The sequence below is a fragment of the Ictalurus punctatus genome, chromosome 28 (assembly GCF_001660625.3).
Source record: "Ictalurus punctatus breed USDA103 chromosome 28, Coco_2.0, whole genome shotgun sequence".
NCBI classification, from domain to species: domain Eukaryota; kingdom Metazoa; phylum Chordata; class Actinopteri; order Siluriformes; family Ictaluridae; genus Ictalurus; species Ictalurus punctatus.
Window position 1 is genome coordinate 2464572 of NC_030443.2, and position 25718 is coordinate 2490289.

The 25718-nt window shown below is 39.0% G+C and overlaps 2 protein-coding genes across 4 annotated transcripts; one reads left to right on the plus strand and one right to left on the minus strand.

Annotated features, from left to right (window-relative positions):
- Positions 1 to 6585: 6585 nt before the first annotated feature.
- Positions 6586 to 10488, minus strand: LOC108259948 (adenylate cyclase type 10). 3 transcript variants are annotated; one of them, XM_053677024.1, is made up of 13 exons: positions 10051 to 10488; positions 9658 to 9705; positions 9533 to 9571; positions 9340 to 9447; positions 9027 to 9223; positions 8833 to 8908; positions 8682 to 8764; positions 8316 to 8513; positions 7866 to 7987; positions 7698 to 7774; positions 7470 to 7599; positions 7215 to 7267; positions 6586 to 7127 (listed from the first exon to the last, which is right to left on the minus strand). In XM_053677024.1, exons 1-13 carry the CDS (start codon positions 10178 to 10180, stop codon positions 6901 to 6903), a joined length of 1488 nt encoding a protein of 495 aa, XP_053532999.1. In that variant the 5' UTR covers positions 10181 to 10488; the 3' UTR covers positions 6586 to 6900. The 3 variants fall into 3 exon arrangements, with proteins under 3 accessions (XP_053532999.1, XP_017315278.1, XP_047008039.1); XM_017459789.3 differs by having other exon boundaries at positions 9304 to 9447; positions 10051 to 10487; XM_047152083.2 differs by lacking the exon at positions 9533 to 9571 and having other exon boundaries at positions 9304 to 9447; positions 10051 to 10487.
- A 3787-nt stretch (positions 10489 to 14275) lies between these two features.
- On the plus strand, positions 14276 to 25475 carry LOC108259766 (phospholipase D1). The gene is made up of 16 exons (XM_017459492.3): positions 14276 to 14574; positions 16566 to 16649; positions 17131 to 17212; positions 17344 to 17454; positions 17577 to 17774; positions 17899 to 18016; positions 18105 to 18223; positions 18788 to 18913; positions 19314 to 19418; positions 19701 to 19820; positions 19921 to 20027; positions 20398 to 20447; positions 20539 to 20673; positions 24626 to 24779; positions 25006 to 25123; positions 25251 to 25475. The coding sequence occupies exons 1-16, from the start codon at positions 14339 to 14341 to the stop codon at positions 25473 to 25475; spliced, it is 2088 nt and encodes a 695-aa protein (XP_017314981.3). The 5' UTR covers positions 14276 to 14338.
- Positions 25476 to 25718: the final 243 nt, after the last annotated feature.

Sequence of the window (25718 nt, forward strand, 5' to 3'; positions counted from 1 at the left end):
TATATATATATATATATATATATATATATATATATAATCTCTGCTAATATATATATATATATATATATATATATATATATATACACACACACACACACACACACATATATATATATATATATATATATATATATATATGTGTGTGTGTGTTTATATATATATATATATATATATATATATATATATATATATATGTATATATACACACACACACACACACACACACACACACACACACACACATATATATATATATATATATATATATATATATATATATATATATATAATGATAATATATTACATGTTTCATTGTTATAATTGTGTTTTTCGTTTTTTTGTGTTAATGTGAAGGTTATATCAAAATAAAATCTTCTAACCATGTTTTCAAATCATTTCTGAACATCATTTGTGCCACGATATAATAAAACTTCCATTTGTTATTATTTGCGAATATTTCATTTAAACTCTAGATTTAGACCATGCAGTTTAGGTATACGGTATTTAGCTGTATTGTAACCAGTTGCTGGTTGAGAAGATAGAGGAACTGGTTGTGTGTAAACAGAAGCTGCCAGAGAGCTGCCCACACCCACATATGAACAATATTTGCATATCTGTTGGTTAATATTGGGTCCTTCCATCTTGATTAAGAAAGGACTCAGGTTTTTCTTCTTGTTGTTGTTGTTATTGTTGTTTTTCTTTCTGTTGCAAACCAAAATGGTTGCTGTGGCCTGGAAGCAACACGGTACCATAGAGGATTAACCACAGCGTACACTGATTCTTGAATTTCTCAGTTTTATAGAAGACTATCTACCAGTAGATGGCGCTGAACTCATTTTCAAAACAAAAAAGAAAGTAAAGAAAGAAAGACATTGTTCACCTGTTTTTTCCTCAACAAGAGCAGCGAGAGTCAGGTAGGAATAATTTGTGCATTATTTCCAGCAATCTTATATCTATTCAAAGCCTTTCATTTTCACAATCTGTTTTTACAGCAATTTACTGTATTATAGTTTATATTATTATAGTAGTGTTGGAAACTGCATTTCCAACATTAATGCCCATTCTACATAAAAATCTTTTCATTCTCATGGTGCTTTTATTCATGGTGCTAATTCGATTCCACTAGGTGACAAAATAAAACTAAAATAAATACATTGAAATAATAATTCTATGTCACAAAGCGTATGATGTTAAATCTACTTTAATTTTTTATTTCATATTGACCATTTACCACAGCATAACAGGTTTAATAATAATAATAATAATAATAATAATAATAATAATAATAATAGTCACGTAAACATATCTGTTCTGTTGGTGGATCGAGAACTTCTTCAAGTAACTTAAAGTTTGTAGTGCGAGTCATTAAAATAATAAAAAAAAAAGAAGTAGAACCAATAGTTGTGGATTGTAAAGTATTTTGATCAGCATCGTAATAATAAATACATGCCATACTACTGTACATTCTCAGAAATACTTGTACTACTGTACCTTCAGTATCTCTTTTACCCGGATACAGTATAACTTTGGACCTTAGCCCGCTGATAGATCCAGCTTGGTCTGAACGTCTAGCTGATAAAACTCAGGCCGAGCTGATCAAGCTGGTAGACGAGCTTGTTTTCTTTATTACTCGACTATTTCCATCAATAAAGATTTGGGACTTTCTAATTGCCTTACTGTTGTGTTCTTTTCCTAAAAGTACATGTCTACGATGTCGTTCATTCACAAACGATTTCCTTTTCCACCAGCAAACCTGTTCTACCAGTCTGAGCCACTCAGCCTGTGTTTTTGTGCTGTACAGTAATGAGAAGTCATTGGTTTGCCAGCAGTCCATCAGCTTGTCCCATGATGTATTCTTCCCTGCAGTGTTCTTACAAAAAACAAAAACATCACAGGATTGGTTTGACATTTCATGTCTTCTTTACTCGTGCTCCAGCTCTACCTGTTCTGTCGTCATGGCTTGTACTCGATGATGCATCATGTGTATAATGTCTTGGATTGGACTTATTTACAACATTACTCTCATGGACAGGTTATTTATATTGAATTATTATTATCCGTGCATGTTATTTTTAGCAGTCTACTGGAATCTTCATTTTATGGTTTCAAGAGCTATTGAGCTATAGTACACGTATGATATATGTCCCCTTTTCTGACATAGACATTTTTTCTGTCTTGTGACACTTCATTCACCCTGTACGTCATGGAACATTTACAGATTGTTATAGCTATATACAAAAAATGAGGACACTATGCATTTTTGAACATCTGCACACATCTACATAGGTTGGGGGGGGGGGACATGTCTACTTTTAAATGTAGTCATTTACTGTTATCAGAAGTAATGTGCAATTTCAATGTATAACACATGATCATTTATTACAAGCTCATTTTAATTACGTGAATACAATGTAGGCCAGCAGAAGCAGCTGTGTTTGCCCTGATCAGATGAATTAGCTTAGCTAACCTAGATAAGTTTGGCGTCTCTACTTCCGTGCATTTATGGACGAGGTCCTCTAGATATTTTGTATGGTTTTATAACAGAATTGAAACTTTATATTGTCTTCTGTTACCATGATGCATTATCACTGGAGAGTAAATTATAACACTATAATGTTTTTGTCCTATTAGCCTGCCCACCTCTCCTGGACTCCCCCATATTCCCACATATGACCCATGATTGGATGTGACCTCAGTTATGGATCTGATGAGTTTTTAGATAAAAACCTTGAAACAAACCCACGGATTGCAGTTATGCATCACTCAGTGTTCCCAGTAGTCAGAACATAACCAGTACTCAATTGAAGGCATTGATGGAGACAATAATGTTTTGTATTTTTGCCCTGCAGGTGACGCACACCATCTCCCTGAAGTGAGGATTGTGCTCTTGAACTTTTCCCAGCCTCCCTGCAGACCATCAGCAAACACCATCCTGGGCAGAGACGAATTTGCTTTATGGACAAGCGCAGTGTGTGCGAAGAGACATGGAGAAGTAGCAGGGAGGAAGATCACAGTGGTTGAAGCTCCAGGATGGCAGAGAAATAAAGCTGTAAGGAAATCCACTGAGTCATTTAAACAGGAGATTGTGCTCAGTGCGTCCATGTGTCCTCCAGGTCCCCACGCTGTACTGCTGGTCCTGCGTCTAGACGTCAAATCTTGGAAGAGGGAGAAGAATGTGTTAGAGGGATATCTGAATCTTCTTGGTGACGATGTCTGGAATCATACCATAGTTCTGTTCACCTTTGGGGACTCTCTGAGAGACACAACCATCGAGCAGTCCATGGAGAGAGGAGAAGAGTATATCCAGTGGCTGGTTGAGGAATGTGGAAACAGATATCATGTGTTTAACAATGTAAAGAGGGATGATGTCTCTCAGGTCACAGAGCTGCTGGAGAAGATAGAGCAGATGGTGGCAGGAAATAGAGGCTGTCATTTTGAAATGGACACAAAAGCAGAGCATAAGACCAAGAAAAAGACAAAGGAAAAGAAGGAAAAGGAAAGAAATGTGGCAGATTCTGCAGGTGAGTTCATGTGGTGGTTGCTGATGTGTTATCTGCCTATAGATCTATTGACACCTCCTGACCCCCTTTGTTTAACATTACATTTGCTATTACTCATTTGGCGCTTCTAGCATTTAGACCTTCGGATCAGTATCCCAAAGCCTTACCCGCTGAGCCACGATCGGTCCTCATGAGTAACTGTCCAAATTAATATTAGTTGTTCATTATTAAGTCAAAAACAATGAGTGAAAGTAGTGTGTAGTTAAGCTATGTTTGACATGTAATTGTTAGTGTAGTTAGTGATGGAGAGCTTTAATGTAGTTGAATAAATAATTCAAGAATTAATAGCTTGCCCAACACTGACTTCCAGCCAGGTCCATGAGGACCCTCACATATTTAAAAAAAAAAAAAAAAAAAAGAAGAAGAGTGAGGCTATTGATTTATGAATTTGCGTGCCTGTTTTCATTCCTACTTTTGTACTACTTTTCAGCAACTTCGAACTCTCCTCCTGTTCGTCGGCCCACTCGAATGTGTTCCCCTATTCCCTCCAGCCCCGGTTCCTTTACACATCTACACAACCCTGGTGAATACGTCTGCATTTAATCATTAACATGTTGAGCAGGAGGACGACACTAAAAAAAAAAAAAAAAAAACAAAACTTTTGTTTATCCTATTGGTTTAGCTCCCTTGAGAACATGGTTTTATCTCTGGTGACACCAGAGATACCTGTGTGACACCAATTTAAGGAAATAATGCCAAATGTTAAATTTTTTAGCAATAATAATAATAAAGGATTATTGTACAACATTGCATAAAATTTCCCAGATGGAAATACTGAACGCTAGTTGATCGGTGATATATTAGCCGCTCAGTCTGTAAGAAATGGAGACAGCATCCAAGTGTAGAAAAGTGCAGCAGAACATGCGGGCTTTTATTCAGACACTCAGTAAGTAGATACCTAAATAGTAGGTGACCTTAGATTAGTGTAGAAGGCATCATACCATGGCTTGGTTTGTTCTTAAGAACGTTAATGAACTGTTGATATTTTCACACCAGTGAAGTAGGCTAGGCTAACGTCAGTTCCAGTTTTTGACCATTAACGTTGCACTCACTTGTATATCCTGCTATATAGATATGAAACTAACGTCTGAGTTGTGGCCATATTGTAGTTATCCATTCAGAACTAGTTATGGCAGATTGTCTTTAGAATTAAGAAAACTCCAGGACCCTTTACATAACTAACGTTTCAGGTTACCACTATATATCGTTGTACACTTATTACACAGCAAGCTAAACAGCATGATATTAACATAATAAATGACACCAGTTACACAACCAGAATATTCAGTTTATCAAATTAAAATGATCATCTAAGTCAGTCATTGCTCTTCTGGGAAAATAATGTTACCTGGTCACAGCATTGCTTGGAATCATCTGTGGGGAAATTGTATTTATATCATGTATACTGTTGAATTTAGTTTCATAGGTCCATCCTTTCTGAGTTTGTTTAAAAGTCGTGTTTAAATGTTAGCGTGTGTGGTTCAAGGTTATAATCGTAAACGAAAACGAATGAAAAGTAGGTGTGGGGAAAAACACGGTCATTAACTGAAATCGAAATAAAAACGAGGCATTACAAAAAAAACGATAACTAACTAAAACTGTATTGTCTGTTTGCAAAACTAACGAAAATAAAATACAATTATAGAGTAAATGTTCTTAGTTTTCATCTTTGTCAATGTATTTGTCAATACATTTCCGACTGGGAACCTGGAAATTACGACATTCCGTGTCATATTGAATACAGCATAGTCTGCAGGTTCTCCTCCGCCCACTCAGCCAGAATCACGTGGCCTGCAGGCAAGATTATGTAACATTGATGTACTGTCTTATGTGCAAATATGTTTTGTAACATAACGTTCCAGAGTAAAATAATGACACGTGTGATGCACTACGTAGCCGCCTGCAGCATGGATACCTGTAGTGTAGTTCAAACAGACATTACAATCTGCTCAGTTCAAAATGTACTAAGAAATTAGTGCAGGGCAAAAATTCATAACTTGCATGCAGCTAGTTCTGCAGACCTGTGGTCGACCCATCGTGCAGTGAGTTGACAATCACTGATAGGCTCCTGTCTCTTGTACTATCTGAAAGTCATAAAGATGACATTAGTGATTGCCCTTGACTAACTTACAGGTTTAAGAGCATCAGAATATTCATTAAAAGCAATAGCAACACGGTCCTTAACGAGGGTATGTTATCAAGGCAGGTAATGCTAATTGACCACACTGATCTTCAAATATTAGTGGATTTTATTATTTACAACGTTAATGTAACTATATATACATACCGCATACACATGTCGGTGTGTTATATATTTTACCCAAGCTTCTCTTGCACCAATATGGACAAAAAAATAAGTTAGTTAAATTATTTAGTTAAAATAATTAGTTAAATTACTCCAATTTATTTGTCCCTAAATGAAATACATGACCTTCCTGCTATCAGTAGAACATTGAGCAAACTAAAAGTGACACATTTTTTATTTTTTGTCTTATATCCCAAAATATTGTTTCAGTGGGAATACATTAAAAACCAGAGAAAAGGTGTCACTTATCAGAGCATCTCATGAGGTCTTTAAAATATTCAGTATGTAATTTATAACACCAGTGACGCTATAGTAAATGAATTTAAAATCTTAGAACAGCAACATACCAAATCAGCTCAAACTTCAGTTGATATTGTGCGTTTTTCTGATCATACTTGTCACAGAGGCGCCACTGTTTCTGAAGAAAGTGAGAAACAAATGTTGATAAATGAAGAGGTCAGTAGTTTCATCTGCATACAGCAGGGCATGAGGTTAGTTCCAAAAAAAAGTTTGGTGTATCAGCTGCCATCTTTAGAATTATGGGCAGCCACACAGAAATGAGTGGAATGAGTAAATAAAACTCTGAGCAAAAAAATTAATCACAATTTTAAAAAATTAAGAAACTATTATTTTATCAAGAAATTATAAAAATCATTTCAAGTCTAATGGAAATGACACCTTTAGGTAATGTGGACTAAGGAAGTCTAAATGCCTTGAAATATTTGTAAATAAATTTAATTCCTTCTCATTTTCATGTCAAGTATTGCAGGTCAACTGATTTTGAAGGTGGAAATATCACAACTTCTTTTATCCAAGATGGTGACCAGCCCTTGTATCCTGGAGCCAAACTTTCAAAAGGTGAAAGTCTAACTGCACTTCTGGGCTACATACTACGCCACCATCTGACCAAGGATTTACTGCATTTGTTTCTGATGCTTCTCCCTGACAATAGTTCACCCTCTACCTGTACAGTCATGCTTTTGACACAACCAGCTTGCAATTACATCATTATTATCTTAAACCTGGCTTGGCAGGTTAACAGGTCTTGGTTGATGAGACGTTCCTGGGCTCTGAGGCACACTTGAAGACGCCCGCTCTAAACAGTGATCTCAGGTGGATTATGAGCTCCGGTTCATTCATACAAGGCAGCGTGATCTTCAGCAGCTCAAAGTTAAAGTTGTTATCGTTGAAGTGTCCAATAACAGAGGCACATTTCACCACCTCCCACTCTTCATCCAGCATTGTCTGCTTGATAGCGAAAGCTAGACAAGATATAACAAGTGCGTTGCTGAGGTAAGACTTGTTTAGATAAAAGGAATGTGCTTCATTGATGAAAGTTAAACACTCACCCAATCGCCTGCTGTCCATCTCACTAGATGACAAACCAGGTTCAGCAACAAACCTGTAATAGAGTTCCAGTTCCTCAGATTACTGTCTAATAATCCACTTTTGTATCGGTTGTCACTCATTGTGTTCAGATGATTTCAATCATATATATATATGAAAATACAAACAGCACAAAAATAAATAAATAAATAAATAAATAAATAAATAGAACTGAACGCATTTACATCTCATTGACATCGCCACAATAATACACTTACACAGACCGCTTTAGAGGCCTAAAGGTTGAAAGAGGCAGCAATGAGAAGTGTCGGGTTGGCTCATCACATGACACAATCCCTGGGTTACTCCTCGACAGCTCTGCAGCCCCACGCACTTTCTCTCCATACACTGTCACAGAGAGAAGCAGTATGAAAATAGAAGCAGTTAATAAAATATCAATGTTTAGAGAACACTGAAGTAACGCTGTGTAGGAAAACACTCCTTACCTCTGCAACATTCTCTCAAAGGGCTCTGCTCAAACTTGTACTTAACTCTTCCTGTAGCTACGCCTATAGAGATACTCCTATAGGACACAAACAGGACTAGTCGAAATGCTCCAAGTGTGTAAAATGATAATGAGGAGTTTGTTTGGAACACTCCATACTGTGACTTACGAAACACTGTCGATTTGTTGGTGGCATGTCTCATGTATCCGGAAGGCAGCCTGCACTGCTTGAGCAGTCTTATCCTGTCTCTTATCCCCAGGTAAGCCAACGGCACAAACAAACATACAGCCCTGAAATCACACGACAGATCCAGAGAAATGACTGCATGTGATGTTCCCATTCAGCTTTACAGTGGTAAAAATGGCAGGTGTGAGTTTTCTCTGAAGGCTGTTCAAACTTGACCTTATTATTAGTAGGTAAGAATCTCGTCATGAAAATAAAACTCTAATTGTGGTTGTGATTGTATGTTAATTTACACTTTAAACTCTAACACTATCAACTGTTTACCCAGCTAAATGTCTGTTACCGAATCAAGATTTAATAAATAATAATAATAATAATAATAATAATAATAATAATAATAATAATACTAAAGTAACCAAGACCTGGAAAACATACCTCTTCAAAAAAGAAGACATTGCAGATTTTCCCACGGCACCTGAACATCTGCTCTGCAATAGTTTCGCTGACTTCTTGACGACCGAATCTCAGATCTGTCTGAGTCAGCACGAATTGCAGATACATGAACATGATGGTGGTAGGCCATATCTCTGGCAGGCCAGGATTGGGGGCTTCCCGTTGCTGATTTGCTTGTATCTAATGGAAGAAAAATAAATAACTCCGTCCCATTCTCCATGTACACTTCTGGCATTAGTGCAGTCGGAACACGAAGCAAACACCAAGGTCCACTCTACCCAAGAATATGTACTGTACGACCATCTAACATACCAATTCTGATACATTATTGTCTCAAATAGTACTCACCTTGTTGCAGGCTGTTTGAATCATAAAGTGACCGATGAAGGCTTCTCTCTCCTTATGTGTTATTAGGTATGTTATTGGGTTTTCTAAAGTAATAAAACATGTAAATTGATTTATGTAACAATAGAAAAGCTGTGTGAAAAAAGTGCCTTACTCGTCATATGAATGTCAGTGTTGTAATGGTGCAGGTCATCCACTGAGATACTTTGCTGTTCCGTGCTGCATCGCACCTGATGTATCAACATTTATATCATTAACATTAACTTAACCTTTTTTTGAACTGAAGGGGAAGGGAACTGAAGTGAAAGGGAATTCAGAAAAGTCTGCTAGATGAGGTTTAAGACCAACCTTGACAGCTTCTTTATTTTCAATATTTTTGACAGTAAGGTTTTGTCTGTCGCACTGTCGCCATGCTTCAGGGCACAGAATGATGTCGCCATTCTGCATCCGTGCCTGAATCGATCGTATCTCTTCCACAGCCGGGCCAATGACAGCACAAAATTTATCTCCTATTGTAATTTTGGTGAACTCCCCAGCTGATAATGCTACCACAAACAAGAAAAACATGTAAAGATTCTATCAAATATAAAGACACTAAATTATGCATGTAGAACTAAATAAGCACCTATTTTGATAGGTAGATCATCGTCGGGTACTTTACTTCGCAGTTTTTCCACTTTCAGAGTTGTGAAAGCACATTGGAGAACATGAGATATGGTGTCACTCATCTGCACGTTCTCCTCCACCCACTCAGCCAGAATGGCGTCGCCTGCAAGCAAGATTACGTAACGTTGATGTACTGACGTGCGCAAATATGTTTTGTAACATAACGTTCCAGAGTAAAATAAAGGTACCAGTGTGATGCACTACGTAACCGCCTGCAGCATGGATACCTGTAGTGTAGTTCAAACAGACATTACAATCTGCTCAGTTCAAAATGTACTAAGAAATTAGTGCAGGGCAAAAAATCATAACTTACATGCAGCTAGTTCTGCAGACCTGTGGTTGCATTGCCATGGACAGCGTTCTGTAAAAGAAAAATGACAAGAATAAGAAAACAAGAGTACTCCAGCAAAATACATTTAGTGCAAAAAACACAGAGTCTAAAACTAATTTGTCTAAAATGGTGGTATTTTCCTGTTAACTAAATAATAGGATAATCTACCATCCACTGCACTTACTGAAATTAGCACCTGTTATCGGCCATTTTTCGGTGCTAAATATCAAATAACTATTTATATTCAAATTGTAATATTGTCCATTGTTCATGTAGTCAAGTCATGTACTATAGTAAGAAGATATTTACGCATAAAACAAGCATTTGTTTTTACCAAGTAACCATTTGGACAGCCAGGTTGGCCAGCTCACTGACCTTTTCTACTCAAGTACAGCAAAACAACAGTCTTGACTTCTGCAGCACGAATTCCCTCTGATGATAAAACCCTGTACAACTCAGATTGACTCGTTCCTGATTGTGAAATATGAATAATGTCGAAATTCATGTGTAAATTTTCGTTTCGTCCAAACTCACGGTTAATGCAACCAGTAACTGTAGAATAACAAACTGTTTCCAAGACAACAAGCAGCTCATTTCTGAACACTTACACATTCTATATTCCACGTCTCATTGTGACGTCACAGACCAGAGGCGCGTCCGGCTTTCTTAAAGCCCCGTTTTATTCACAGCTCCAGTATTTGCCTTCAATCGCCTCTAGATGGCGCCTTGAAGCGCACTGATAGTTTACTGGACGAACGAATGAACGTAATATGAATGTAAAAGTTAATGAAGGAATTAAATGCTTATTAACTGTTAACACAAACTCCCTCTCTGTTTAATATATTTTTGTATTTGTACATATGTTTAATTTATTTTAATTTTAAAGTTGTTGTTGTTGTTTTTTTTACAAACATAGTTAAACAAACAAACATACAAAGAAAATAAAAGTAAAAAAAGAGAGGGCGGGGGCTGACAGCCTACTAACAGAAAATGTCCACATAGCACATGTGGAGGATTTATATGTTAACATTCATTCAAACTATTTCCTTTAAAACAGATGTTTCAGGTAGCGTCCATTTATGTTGAAAAGCATCCTATTTCAACTGCAGATCAGCAGTCATCTTGTCAAATATATATACACAATCCTAGTTCCAAAAATTCTGGGACGTTGTGGAAAATATAAATAAAAACAGAATGCAATGATTTGCAAAGATCATAAACCCATATTTTATTCACAATAGAACATAGAAAACATCAAATGTTCCAGCTGAGGAAATTGTTGTGGATAAATCCACATTTTTAGCCCAAGACAAAGAGACAGAAAGTTTGGTAGATGTCAAAAAGTAAATAAACTTTATAGAAAACCAATAAAGTGTGACAGTCTGCAGAGAGTCCGAATTATGCAAGCACACAGAGCATTTTATATACCTTCCTCCAAAGCGTATCCATCTTAGGCGGGGTTTTGCCTTTCCTCATTAAAAACAGACCAATCTTCTTTGCCACAATTAAATATTCACGTCTATGTGTTATCTTAAATTTGTGGCATATGCGCAGTTAGTTGTTTTTTCTCCACACGATTTCATGAGGTCGTGGTTTCTTCTTTTTCATAAAAAGGTTTCACACCGGCTTGTGTGTCCTGACCTTGATCCACACACGCCTTTTAGGCCTCATTCTAAGTCGTTAATTGGTATCAGGCATAAGTTATCTGCTTCTGTGGAGGAGGATACAGGCTGGTACAGAAAGAACAACTATTGTACAGTAAGTCACAGAGTTCATCCAACTCAATACACACTCAGACTATAACTCGATCAAATGTTGTTCTATGGATTTAGATTATGCTTCTAACTATTGATTATACATATAGATTCTGCTTTTTAACTAATATTGCTTACTGGATTATGCTTAAGTAATAATTCAAAATGATTATATGTCATAAATATTTAATATATTTTCCCCCCTCTGGGACTTACTAAGTCCCAACAAGCTTGAGAGAGTAATCTCACAATCCAGTCCCTTCATTTACACTAACTAGTGATCTATGTAGGATCACGTCAGCCAACTATCAATGACCAAATCCTGAAACCACTCTCTCTGGAGACCACAAACAAACATCTCCTCTTCCCTTGGCTAGAAAGGAGTAAAAGATTCTGTCTCCCTTTCCCTAACCATAAAAATCAAGACAGTGTTTCTAAGCGTGAGCATGCATTTGGTTCAGCACTTTCTTGTGGTTGTGACGGTTATGTAGAATACACAGTAGATTGAGCACATAGCTGATACAAGTATAGACTAATAAACACGGATACAAAACAATTTTCTCAGTTTGATTACAATGATAAATCAGACAGTGATCACCCTGCCTCTAATCACACTTGATTATATTGTAATAGAACATTTTTAAAAATTCAAAAGATAGAAAAATGGAAAAATGGAAAAAGCAAAAATAAAAACTCCATCACATCCTTTCTCAGGAGATGTGCTAACAATGTTTGTCTCGACCCAGACACTTTGCGTATCGCAGGGGGCCACCTTTGGGGAGAGGATTTTGCTAACACTTACACCCATGGCATGGTTCAACAAACTTCTTCTTCATCCTCACTTGAGGAACTGGAATCTGTTCCATCCTGTTGCAGCTGATCAGAGATTCAATCTGGCTCACCGATTGTCTCATTCAGCTTTAGTTCAGTAGTGTTTTGGAGGCCAGTCAAGGGCTGAAGAGTCAATTGTGGAAAGGTTGTCCTGGAAGGGACGTCTGCTTGGGCCTCTTTCTCCTTCAGCAGGTGTATCAGGCTCATCAGAACCACTCTCAGCAGCAGGGGCCCTTATTCCCTCCTGCTCTGTTGGTACGACCCCTGACTGACCTTCTCCTTTGCCATCGCCTGAGACTGCCATTGGTTCTCCCTTACCTTCATTTAGACCCTCTCTCATGTCTTGGCTTGCTCTTTCTTCTGCAATGTCAACCACTGGATCATCCCCTTCGATCCCCTGATCCTCTTTTCTCCTAGGTCTTAATCTAGGTGCTCACTTTGTATGGCCCCTCGCTTCTGGGCTCGAACACCCCTAGATGCACCTGTTCTCCAGGAGTCACTGGACAAGGAACTTCTGTTTCCTCTCTCAGTCCCAAGCTGTGTTCCTGTGAATAGATAGCAGTTAGATATCTATTATAGATAGTCATACATAGCAGTTAGTTATGGCATATATGCTCTCCATCTGCAATTCCTCCAGCGGAAGCCCTTCATAAGGACCTCTCAGATATGGCACAGACATGGGTTGACCCGCAAGCATTTCATGCGGTGTGAGATGCTTATTTCTGTTAGTCTGCATGTGATAGGTCATTAGTGCAAGAGGTAGAGCATCTACCGAAAGGAGTTCAGAGTCAGCACAAATTGCGTTAAGCTTAGCCTTAAAGTACCACTTACCTTTTTCACTATTCCCTGTGACTGAGGGTGATAAACACTTCAAAATTTTAATTTATTCACAGTTACTGTAACACTGTTTTTTAAACAAACGCTGAGCCATTGTCAGAGATAATCTGAGAGATAAAAAAAATTATCCATCATTGCCTGTAAGTACAGAGACCAGTACTCTTGCTGTTTTATCTTTCCCATAACTTCCCCCTCGTGCACTGGTTAAAACCATGTGCATCTGAAATTCATACAGTGAGAAGTGCATAGGTACAATCAGAATTCAATTCAACTATTTGTTCTGTATCTTAAAGTGGCGTTCCAACGCTTTCTCTAAAACCTCATTGCATTCAAACAGCTCCAAACAGATGAAACAATCCATGTACATAAGTATATATATATATATATATATATATATATATATATATATATATATATATATAGAATGCGTGGTTACACCCATGCTAGCAGCTTGTTTTGAGTGGTTTTAAACTCACCTTTGTTAATCTGTATTCGATACTAGTGATGTGTCATCGCAAAGGAGTCGGTTCTTTGACTCCTTTAAGTGAACAATGGGAGCTGCCTCCTGTCTGAGAGCTGATTTATTATTATTATTATTATTGTAAATGAGTACAAGACAGAATAATCTTGTCGCCGCACTGCTCGGCCACGCCCACACCATGCATTGACTGCATTGAGCGCGTGTGACAAATATGTGCGATAACATTCTCCATTTTAACTCATCTAATACATGAATTTTAATAACAAAGACAACACAACGGCAGAATGTAGAATTTATAAAGTGAAAATATCCCATGGAGCAGGGTCTCAGTATCTGTTTTCCATGTCTACCACACCTCCCTTAGACACGTGGTCTGCACCGTGAGTGAGGTTTTGCAGGGTTTTTTTTATTTGTTTTTGGGTGATTTCTGCAGTTCTCTTATCATAGTAGCTTGCTGTAAAAGACAGTGAGAGTGACATCTGGGTGTAACAACATCTGCAAAATGTATGGGTAATGTGACTGGGCAGTCTACTTCGCAGAAACAAGGTAGATTTATTTATTTATTTTTTTTAAATAGTGAGGCTGGTGAAAACTAACTTGTTTCATGGACGTTCCACAGCTACGAGCATATACATAGTATATGATGTTTTGTTTTTAACACGCTCCCAACCACATTACTTAGTTTTTTTGTTTTTTTTGTTTTTTTTTTTACAGAATCTCACATACGACATTGAAATTACAGCATGTAGCAATCATATTGATGAAGAATTGTTCCAGTAGTTTTTGGGAAGCTAAAGTTTGTGTGTGTGTGTGTGTGCGTGTGTGTGTGTGTGTGTGTGTGGTCGGTCACAGTGAACTGACAATTAAATGTAGTAGTTACAGGCAGGCCCGATGGTGGAAGGAGGAGATACAGCGTCTGTCTCTAGATTGTGATTTTCTCAAGACTCGCCACCTTGGCTGCTTCGCCCCTCCCAGACCCAACTCGGTTACCAAATGGTACATCTCCTTAGCATGCTCCTTTTATTATAATTTGTACTATACTTATCGCTTCATATCTATACGATAGACACGCAAACAGGTATCAGCATGTGCATGTATACTTTTAATTATAATTGTAGCTTTAATTAAGTGCATGCTTCAGTGTACAGGTATATGTGCATATATGATTTGGTTTATAGTGATGTAATCCAGAGAAAAACTACAGTATAGAAAAACCTTGTTTTTTTTTTTATAGTAAATATACAGTGAGGGAAAAAAGTATTTGATCCCCTGCTGATTTTGTACGTTTGCCCACTGACAAAGAAATGATCATTCTATAATTTTAATGGTAGATTTATTTGAACAGTGAGAGACAGAATAACAACAAAAAAATCCAGAAAAACGCATGTCAAAAATTTTACAAATTGATTTGCATTTTAATGAGGGAAATAAGTATTTGACCCCCTCTCAATCAGAAAGATTTCTGGCTCCCAGGTGTCTTTTATACAGGTAACGAGCTGAGATTAGGAGCACACTCTTAAAGGGAGTGCTCCTAATCTCAGCTTGTTACCTGTATAAAAGACACCTGTCCACAGGAGCAATCAATCAATCAGATTCCAAACTCTCCACCATGGCCAAGACCAAAGAGCTCTCCAAGGATGTCAGGGACAAGATTGTAGACCTACACAAGTCTGGAATGGGCTACAAGACCATTGCCAAGCATCTTGGTGAGAAGGTGACAACAGTTGGTGCGATCATTCGCAAATAGAAGAAACACAAAAGAACTGTCAGTCTCCCTCAGCCTTGGGCTCCATGCAAGATCTCACCTCGTGAGCTTGCAATAATCATGAGAACAGTGAGGAATAAGCCCAGAACTACACGGGAGGATCTTGTCAATGATCTCAAGGCAGCTGGGACCATAGTCACCAAGAAAACAATTGGTAACACACTACGCCGTGAAGGACTGAAATCCTGCAGCGCCCGCAAGGTCCCCCTGCTCAAGAAAGCACATATACATGCCCGTCTGAAGTTTGCCAATGAACATCTGAATGATTCAGAGCACAACTGGGTGAAAGTGTTGTGGTCAGATGAGACCAAAATGGAGTTCTTTGGCATCAACTCAACTCGCCGTGTTTGGAGGAGGAGGAATGCTGCCTATGACCCCAAGAACACCATCCCCACCGTCAAACATGGAGGTGGAAACATTATGCTTTGGGGTGTTTTTCTGCTAAGGGGACAGGACAGCTTCACCGTATCAAAGGGACGATGGACGGGGCCATGTACCATCAAATCTTGGGTGAGAACCTCCTTCCCTCAGACAGGGCATTGAAAATGGGTCGTGGATGGATATTCCAGCATGACAATGACCCAAAACACACGGCCAAGGCAACAAAGGAGTGGCTCAAGAAGAAGCACATTAAGGTCCTGGAGTGGCCTAACCAGTCTCCAGACCTTAATCCCATAGAAAATCTGTGGAGGGAGCCGAAGGTTCGAGTTGCCAAATGTCAGCCTCAAAACCTTTATGACTTGGAGAAGATCTGCAAAGAGGAGTGGGACAAAATCCCTCCTGAGATGTGTGCAAACCTGGTGGTCAACTACAAGAAACGTCTGACCTCTGTGATTGCCAACAAAGGTTTTGCCACCAAGTACTAAGTCATGTTTTGCAGAGGGGTCAAATACATATTTCCCTCATTAAAATGCAAATCAATTTATAACATTTTTGACATGCGTTTTTCTGGATTTTTTTTGTTGTTATTCTGTCTCTCACTGTTCAAATAAATCTACCATTAAAATTATAGAATGATCATTTCTTTGTCAGTGGACAAACGTACAAAATCAGCAGGGGATCAAATACTTTTTTCCCCTCACTGTATACAGTACATACTACATGCTGTTGTGCATCTGCAGCGTAGCCACATTCTCTCTTGGTGTTGAGATGTAGAAGAGTTTAGTTTCTTTCAGTGACATTGTTAAAGATGGAGTGAGCGACTGATGGATTTGATTGACAGGTACGTGAACGGGAGTGGGTATTTTGCGGACCTGACGGACGCACTGGAGAAGGCGGAGGAGGAGATCTTCATCACTGATTGGTGGTCAGTACGCACTCAATGCACACAGTGCCAGTTTAGAGTGGCGCATGTTAACAGACTCTAGTTTAGTTTTTGTGCTGTTATTGTTGCCATAGTTCAGTGCTGATGTTTGTTACAGAACAGATTCTACTTACTCTGTCAGACCTGGAAAATTAAATGTCAGTATAAGTCACGTGGCAAGTGGCTTATTATTACTGTTGGAAAGTAGATTTCCATTGTAGACATGCTGCTGATAGCTTGGACCTCCTGTGTATTTTGTGTGCACCTTCTATTACGTTTATGAATCTAGATCGTTCCAGTTATATTGATTTATCTTGGACTCCTTATCTTATCTTCACAGCTTTTGGGGTTTTTATGTTTTTGTCCTGTCCAGTTTTAAATTGGTTTAAATTCCTGAGCATTGAGATCTGACTCTGTGTTGTGAGCTTTGCGGTCTGGAGATTAATTGCTGTTTGGTGTTCGTCCTCTCTCCCTGTTCTCTCAGGTTAAGTCCCAAAATTTTCCTCAAGGAGCGTCCAGCACAGAATAACCAATGGCGTCTTGACCAGATCCTCAAATGCAAAGCCGTAAGCAGCAGATTTGTGCTTTTCAGCACACAGATAAGAACATGAGCAAATCAATAATGAGACAGTGAATGGAGAGTTTCCTTTTGATTTCTTCCCTCATAGTGTGTGTGTATGTGTGTCTGTGTTTTCAGGAGGCAGGTGTAAAGGTTTATGTACTGTTGTACAAAGAGGTTCCATTTACCGTCAGCACTGACAGCAAGTACAGTAAGAGAACCTTGATGGACCTGCACAATAACATCAAGGTGTGAACCCTACACAAAACACACCACACTATACTAAGACTTTTTTACGAATTAATCCCTCTTGTTCGTTTATTTGTTTGTAGTGATGGTAATTTATGATTGTTTATCTTGCTGTTGCCTAGGTTATGCGTCATCCCAACCACGTGACCTCTGGAGTCTTCCTGTGGTCCCACCATGAAAAGATGGTGGCTATCGATCAATCGAAGGCCTTCATGGGCGGGCTGGACCTTGCTTTCGGCAGATGGGACGACAGTAATTACAGGCTAACTGACGTCTTAGTATCGGGCACAGATATTCAGGGTGCATGTTCAGTTCCAAAGGTGGCTATGACAAGGAATTACTTATATAACTACTTATAACCTGATATATTACTTATATATCATGGATTATAGAATATGCTCTGTTTTGTATTGTGAATCTCTCTCTCTCTCTCTCTCTCTCTAGACTAAAAGGAAGGCTGTCACTGGCGGAGCGGATGATAAAAACACACTGTTGTGGTTAGGAAAGGACTACAACAACTTCTTCATGAAGGACTGGACACAGATAGACAAACCTTTTGAAGGTACCACCAAGCACTATTTGAGTTGTGCTAGCATGCATGCAGGAGTATACGTATTGTAGTTGCAGTAGTAATGTATTCTCTCACTCAGATATCGTGGACCGGACGATGGTGCCGCGCATCCCGTGGCGTGACCTTGGAGCCGTGGTCCATGGGAAGGCAGCCAGCGACCTCTCGCGCCACTTTATTCAGCGCTGGAATTTCACTAAGGTCAGAGGTCAAGCTTAATCCTTGTGTGTCCCTATGGACGTTTGTCTTTTTCTTTCTCTTTTTAAAATCATTTTCTGTGTTAATGCAAACAACATAAAATTTGCAAAAGGTGTGTGTTTTTATTGGAATTTTTATATTTCACTCTCATTTGCTTTCAGAAATCTATTTTAAACTAGGTACACAAAATAGTTACACTCAGAACCTTAAGGACAAAAATGTCACCATTGAAACCTGTTCAAAAGGCAATATTTAATCTCCGTGACATTTAAGCATAAAATCATGCATTCTGTTTTAATAGGCTTTTATTTTGTAGACAAAGGTTCAAAACATTGTGTAGTATTTTCTCAGGTTTGTTTTTGCCATGTTTGTAGACCGCAGTGCCGGATGGGAAAGTTAGTCACTAGTTTGCTGTGACCTGACACAAATATTAATATATAATATTTTTATGACAGTTTCTGGGCCTATGTGTACCTTTTTTAATTGATCCATGGGTTAATGAAGCCTAGTATTACATATGCACTAGGGTTTAAATGACGGAATGCTGTGTGTGTGTCTGTTTTTCAGAACTCTAAGATGAAGTCTAAAGCCACAATTTACCCGTACCTGCTGCCGAAGAGTCACAGTACTGCCGCTTTCTCCGATTCCGATAGGCCTTCCGGCGAGCCTGAAGAGGACAAAGCAACTGTGCAGGTATACACAGACAGACACACACACACAGACAGACACTCACACACAGACAGACACACGAGACTGGATACGTGTCCAAAAATATTTTAATATCCTCAGTAATTAAACACTAATTACACTGTTACACTAACACTGAGTTCCTCAGATGACCTAACTAATATCTAGAACAGGGGGGACTGAAATTAATTTTCAGCCAATAAGAACAAGGATTTTCTTTTTTTTTTTTTTTTAGAGTTACTTACATTTGCAGTTATTCCTAATTTGAGTCTCATTTGAGAAAAATAATTTGACAAATTAATTGAAATCATAGACCTTTGCAAAGAATTAGTCATAATTTTGCTTTTTCCCTTTCTCTTTTTGAAAATTTAATCGTCTCTCTTTTTTTCTTGTTCTCCATTGTCAGGTGCTTCGCTCCGTGGGTTTGTGGTCAGCTGGGACATCCGAATGTTCTATACAAAAGGCATACATAGAAACCATCAAGAACATCCAGCACTACGTATATATTGAGGTAATACACACACACACACATCCCCAGGTACTTGGCTCCATGGATTCGTGGTCAGCTGGGACATTCGAATGTTCTATACAAAACTTGTATGTAGAAACCTTCACGAACAGCCAGCACTACATTTACAGAGGTAATACACACACACACACATCCCCAGGTGTTTCACTCCATGGATTCGTGGTCAGCTTGGACATCCGAATGTTCTATACAAAAGGGGTACACAGAGACTGATGTACAGAAGTATCTTGACGGTGTCTTGACAGTGTTGTTTGTTCTCCTCAGAATCAGTTCTTTATTAGAGTTGATGAGACTGCCGGAACTTCTGCTGCTGTTGAAACTCCTGTGATGAGCAAAGGCATAACAGATGTTATTGTTGATAGGATCCTGCTTGCACACGAGTACGTGTGTGTGTGTGTGTCTGAGTATGGGCATGTAGGCTTTTCCATTTGCTTTGCAGTCATCTAAATTTAACGCTTTTGTGTGTGTGTGTGTGTGTGTGTAGGAAGTGTACAGAGTGTTTCTGGTGATTCCTCTACTGCCTGGGGTCAAAGGAGACATCAGTAAGGGAGGAAGCACCAACATGTGCGCAATAATGCATCATACGTACAGGTACACACACTCTTTCTTTCTTTCTGCCTTCTTTCTCTTTGCAGTACAGTACTTTTCGTACTCTACTTTATTCCTTTTCTTTCTGTACTTTACTTTCTTTTTTTCACAACCCCAATTTCCAAAAAAGTTGGGACAGTATGGGGAAAAAAATAATTTGAAAATTCAATTCACCATGTACTATATTGAAAACACTAACACATTATTTGATGTTTTACTTTGTGAATTTTATTTATTTTTGAAAATACACTAATTTCAAATCTGATGACCGCAACACACTCCAAAGAAGTTGGGACATGTGAATTTCATGTGCATATAAACCTCGTACTGGTGGTAACAAAGACGTTATGTTTCTTTCTTTTTGTTTTTTCAGTACGATTAATCGTGGAGAAGGTTCCATCATAAAGCGACTTGAGAAAAAGAGTAAGTGTGTGTTCTCCGAATCTCAGCCAGTATTTATAATCAGTATTGCTTATTGTGATCGTCATGATGACTGTTCCTTCTCGCGCTCCAGTGGAGGATAAATGGACGCAGTACTTCTCAGTGTGTAGCGTGCGCACACACTCTGAGCTTAACGGCAAACCCATCTCTGAACTCATGTACGTCCACAGCAAATTGCTGATTGCTGATGACCTCTGCTACATCATAGGTGAGACCTTTCACATTGACTGTCCTTAAATTACTTGTCCCTAGTTTAAATGTCTCTAAATTTACCACTTACGGTAAAGACAGTAAAGAAAACACTAGTTTAGTTGCCATCTTGTGGTCTATCCTGGAAATTTGGGTTTAAACCAAAGTGTGTCAGTAAGTACCGTAATTATCAGACTATTGAGCGCACCTGAATATAAGCCGCATCCACTAACTATAAAAAGAATTTTTTTTTTGTACATTTAGGCCGCACTTGTCTATAAGCCGCAGGTGTCCACGTTGTAACATGAGATGTTTACACAGAAAGATGTTACACAAAGTTTTTTTTAAAACTTTTAATTAAATTCGTACCGTAAATGCTTTTTTCCGAACAGTGCCTGTAACACGGCTGGTTAAAAAAATTTAAAATACCGTTGTCTACCAGGAAAAGTCATTGATCGCTATCTTCATCTTCCTCCTGCGCACTAAAACCACTAAAGTCGTCTTCTTCAGTGTCGGAATTTAACAGCCTCAGAATGACCGGTACTTCGTCACACACTTCCTCAGTCTCTCTTTCGTTGTCGCTCTCGATGTCACTTACGTCTCGAGGCAAATTCGCCCTTGAGCTTGTGCTATCCTCTTCATCACGCAGCAGTCCAGCCTTTCGAAACCCGCTGGTGATGGTAGATTTTTTGACACTACTCCACGCTGTTCGGATCCGCTGGCAGACTTGAGCAAAAGTTGCTCTTCGCATGCTATTTCCTTCTTCGACAGCCAGATCGATCGCCTTTAACTTGAAAGCTGCATCATATGCATCTCTTCCTGTGTTTTCCATGATGAGGGGGTGTGCATGAAGCGCAAAATGACTGATCTGAAGAATTTAGTGCGAGTGCGTTTGATTTAATTCGAATAGCGTCACTGGTCCACTGTGACCTGTTCGGTAATTTCATCGGTCCGATGTGACGAGGCTAAATGTTTTGCCGGCATGAAGCTCGTTGGCCCGTAAAAATCCATAAATTAGCCGCATCATTGTTTAAGCCGCAGTGTTCAAAGCGTGTGAAAAAAGTAGCGGCTTTTAGTCCGGAAATTGCGGTAAGTAAGTCAAATTATTCTCCAGTTTTATTCCTCTTATACCACAGCAATTACTATTTTTCTATTGCTCACACAACAAAACGTCATACATTTATCCAGGGTTGGCTCCAGGGCATTCGGAATGAGGGAGGCCTCGATGTGTCGGGGGAACCTACCTAACTAAAATAATAATAATTTGAAACAAGTGTTATTAAAAGTATCATATATTTTCCTTATTGTAGGTAGACTCCTTTCCTGGACCTCTCTGGGTAATTAAAGGTAAAGGCAGCTGGTTAATTTTGGGTTGTGAGTAGTATAAAGAGAGGTTCACATTTCATATTACCTTAGCCAGTAATTATTACAACAACAACAATAATAATAATAATAATAATACCACTTTACTAAATCTATTTTTGTATGTGAATGTAATTGGCTGATTATGACTGTATATCATGATGTAAAGTAATTTTTTTGTGAACTTCTACTCTTCATTCATAATCAGTATTCATGGTAAAACAAAGTTGTTTTACAAAATTGTTTTTAAAAAAACAATATTTAGTTAATTATTAATATTTCAAGAAGTAAGAGGCCACAGTGGCGTGGTGCTGAAATCACATTTTGGGGGTGGGGTGCTTACCAGAGGTGAGGTGGGACAGTGACCTAGCGGTCTGGGCCAGTCCCCCTGGGGCCCCCTTGTGGCACAGACGCTGCATTTATCCATTTATAGTTACACATTATGTTGTGAGACATTTCACAAAACAAGTTATCACAAAGTTCCAAAGCCCTCACACTGGAGACTCCTTCCAAAAATGTTTGTTTTTACTTCTCCTCCCTGAAAACATCAACAGTTTGTTTTCTTTGCTAAATAAATTTTTTTGTTTACATTTCTTTGATTACGTGGCATGCCCGTCATGTCCCTGTGACTGAGCTGTTACTATTAGGGATGCACCAAATGTTCGGTGAAAAGGCCAAATAAATTTGACCGAACAATGACGTGTTTCATGACGCGACGAAATAGCCTAGCAACCAGAGTGAGTGTCACGAATGCCACGACTGAGTGTCACAATAGCCTCCACTTCCGGAAGTGTGCTCAGAGAGATGAGGGGGCGTGTGCATGCGCAAGCTACGTGCACAAGTGCTCAGCGAGCGCATGCTCTTCGGATGTTGACAGCCGTGACAATGACTACGTTTACATGGACAGCAATAATCTAATTATTGACCTTAATCTGAGTAAGGTAATAATGTGATTAAGGTGTTTACATGAGTCGCTTTTAGAATACTCCTGTCGTATTACCGTTTTACATGTTATTGATCATAATTAGATTAAGAGCCTGCGTCATTATGTCACCGCGCCACACTGTCCGACATCCCTCCAGAATTTCACTTATCAACATACAGTTCGTCTTCGTTATGGGACCGTTTACAGTTTTGGGTGTTTTTATTTAAATTTTTTATGAACGCTTCAAGTGCGATTAATTATTAGTCATGCTGTACGTGCAAATAGACAACCGCTTGAAGCCGTGGGCCGTGTCTCAAATCGCATACTTATCTACTGTATAGTAGCCGAGATGCATGTATTTTTCCCCACTACAGGCCTATAGTACGCAAGTATGCAGTTTGGGACACAGCCGAACTCTCTTGTTCGCCGTAAAACGTAAAACTGCCGTGTGTGATCGTGTCCTGTCGCAAAATGCGGTGAAAACGCTCACACGACGTTCATTGATGAAGGTGTTTACATGTCTGTAATGCACGTCCATAATGCGACTAAAACAGGAGTACTCCACACGTCTTAATTCGATTAGAGCTTAATGAGATTATGACCATAATTAGATTAAGGTTGCTGTTTACATGGTAGTTTCTTAATCAAATTATGGTCTTAATTAGATTAAGAGTGGATTATTGTTGTCCATGTAAACGCAGTCATTGTTTACTGTGGACGTGCGTTTGTCTTGTTGCTGTTCCGGAGTATTCTGTCATTTCGCGAGATGTAAGGGAGTAGAATACAGAAGCAGGTAAAGACATACTTATTTATGGGCAGGCAGACAAATCCAAATCGTAATCCAAAAAACGTAGTCAAGATGGGCAAAGGGTCGGGCGATTGGCAAACAGGCATAAACGGGGCACAGCATGGAAGCAAGGTCACGGTCACAGAAAACAGGGTCACACAAAACAAGAAACATGAACTAGTACTAACCAGTGGGGACTAAATGAACTAATCTATAGTTTAAACTAGCTAAATCTATCCAGGAACATAACATTAACAACGTATCTAACTATACTATATCTACTATAATACTCGGCGAGGTGTACAGGGACACGAGCGGTATATATCCCCAATATAATCAGCCGTGTATAACCCAATAGAACCATTTTCTGCGCTCTTGTCAATGCACTTTTTAATGCACTTTTTGGTTGTAGGCTACAGAGTGTTCCATTCTTTCAGCAGTCAGTTACAGACCTAACATCGGCTATTCAAGGGGGGCTCAAAGATGACCACATCAAAATATTTTTATTTTACTCATTTATTTATTTAAAGTTATATTGTGCCTTGTTAGTAGCCTATGCCCGCTGAAATGAAAAAAAAAATGTTCAATGTTAAATAAATATTTTGAAATTGTAGTTTTTGTAATTGATTTTTTTCTTTGAAAAGCAAGACAAGATAGTAAAAAGTACATTTTGACTAATTTATGCAATGGTGGAAAAAAATGGCTTCGGCCAAGAATTATTTCGGTGCATCCCTAGTTACTATAGAAATGATGATATATTAATTTTAACGATTATTAATATGAAACTGATATGAATTGCTGCCAGAACTAGTTTCAGGGTTGCGCTTGTAGAAAATCAAGCCACATTGTCTGACCAATCAAGAATTGTGAAAACAGCATTCTAACATCATCCGTCAGGTTCGGCAAACATCAATGATAGAAGCATGATGGGAGATCGGGACAGTGAGCTGGCCGTGCTGGTGGTGGACAATGCGATGGTTCAGTCCCGAATGAACGAAGGAGAGTATAATGCTGGATCTCTCACACTCGCTTTGCGGAAGGAGTGCTTCAGGTGAGTGAGTGACTGGGTGAGTGGGTGGGTGGTATTGTTTGCTGTGTGTGAGGTTTTTGAAACTCTGAGGCACAACAATGAGATTATTCACACAAACAGCTAACTACATCAGAGCTTCCTGTGCACGTCCTCCTCTCCTGTTAATTAATTTTCTTCTCTCTCTGTATCTGTCTCTCTTTCTTCTTGTCTCTTTCTCTGTATCTGTCTGCCTGTCTCTCTCTCTCAGGGTCCTGCTGGGATCTGATTCCAACCCCACAATAAATATCGATAACCCAGTCAGCGATAATTTTTTCAACGAGCTGTGGAACAAAACTGCCCGTGAAAATACCTCCACCTATGAAAGAGTGAGTACGAGGCACACGTATGTGGCCTCGATGACGACGTGAACAATATGAAAGAAAACTATGTAGACAGTCCATTTGTTGAAAAATTGGGGACTCTATGGTATAACATCCTCCTCTTCCTCTGCAGGTTTTCGAGTGCCTTCATTCAGACTCGATTCACAGTCTGTGCGAGCTGCAGGAACACGTCAAAACGGATACTTTGGCCCAGAGCGACCCGGAGATGGCCGCTAAGGATGTGCGCTCCATCTGTGGCATCCTCGTCTACTTCCCCCTGGACTTCCTGTGCGAGGAGAATCTGCTTCCTCCAGCCGTCAGCAAAGAGGGAATGCTTCCTGAGAAAGTCTGGACATAGCGGTCTAGCGGACACCCTTTCATTATTGAGGGTAATTATGTAGGAACTTGGAATAAGAAAAAGAATTGAAACATAACCTGACATTTGAAGATAGCTGAATGTAAGGAAGAATAAGGTGAACTGATTGTGCAACGTGTGTGTGTGTGTCAGAGGGTGAGAGCAATTGGGACCTATGAACACTCATGAGAGCATGCACACAGGAGTCATTCATGCATGAGCAGTCAAAAGAATGCACACACACAG

What these genes read in the sequence shown, in the direction of transcription:
- LOC108259948 (XM_017459789.3), bottom strand. Translation starts at nt 10,180, where the DNA reads ATGAATTTCGACATTATTCATATTTCACAATCAGGAACGAGTCAATCT. An exon ending in GCTGTACTTGAGTAGAAAAG is followed by an intron (nt 9,706 to 10,050) that starts GTCAGTGAGCTG and finishes TTTCTTTTACAG; the next exon opens with AACGCTGTCCATGGCAATGC. An exon ending in CACTGACATTCATATGACGA is followed by an intron (nt 8,765 to 8,832) that starts GTAAGGCACTTT and finishes TTATTACTTTAG; the next exon opens with AAAACCCAATAACATACCTA.
- LOC108259766 (XM_017459492.3), top strand. Translation starts at nt 14,339, where the DNA reads ATGAAGAATTGTTCCAGTAGTTTTTGGGAAGCTAAAGTTTGTGTGTGT. An exon ending in TGACCTCTGCTACATCATAG is followed by an intron (nt 20,674 to 24,625) that starts GTGAGACCTTTC and finishes ATCATCCGTCAG; the next exon opens with GTTCGGCAAACATCAATGAT. An exon ending in ATACCTCCACCTATGAAAGA is followed by an intron (nt 25,124 to 25,250) that starts GTGAGTACGAGG and finishes CTTCCTCTGCAG; the next exon opens with GTTTTCGAGTGCCTTCATTC.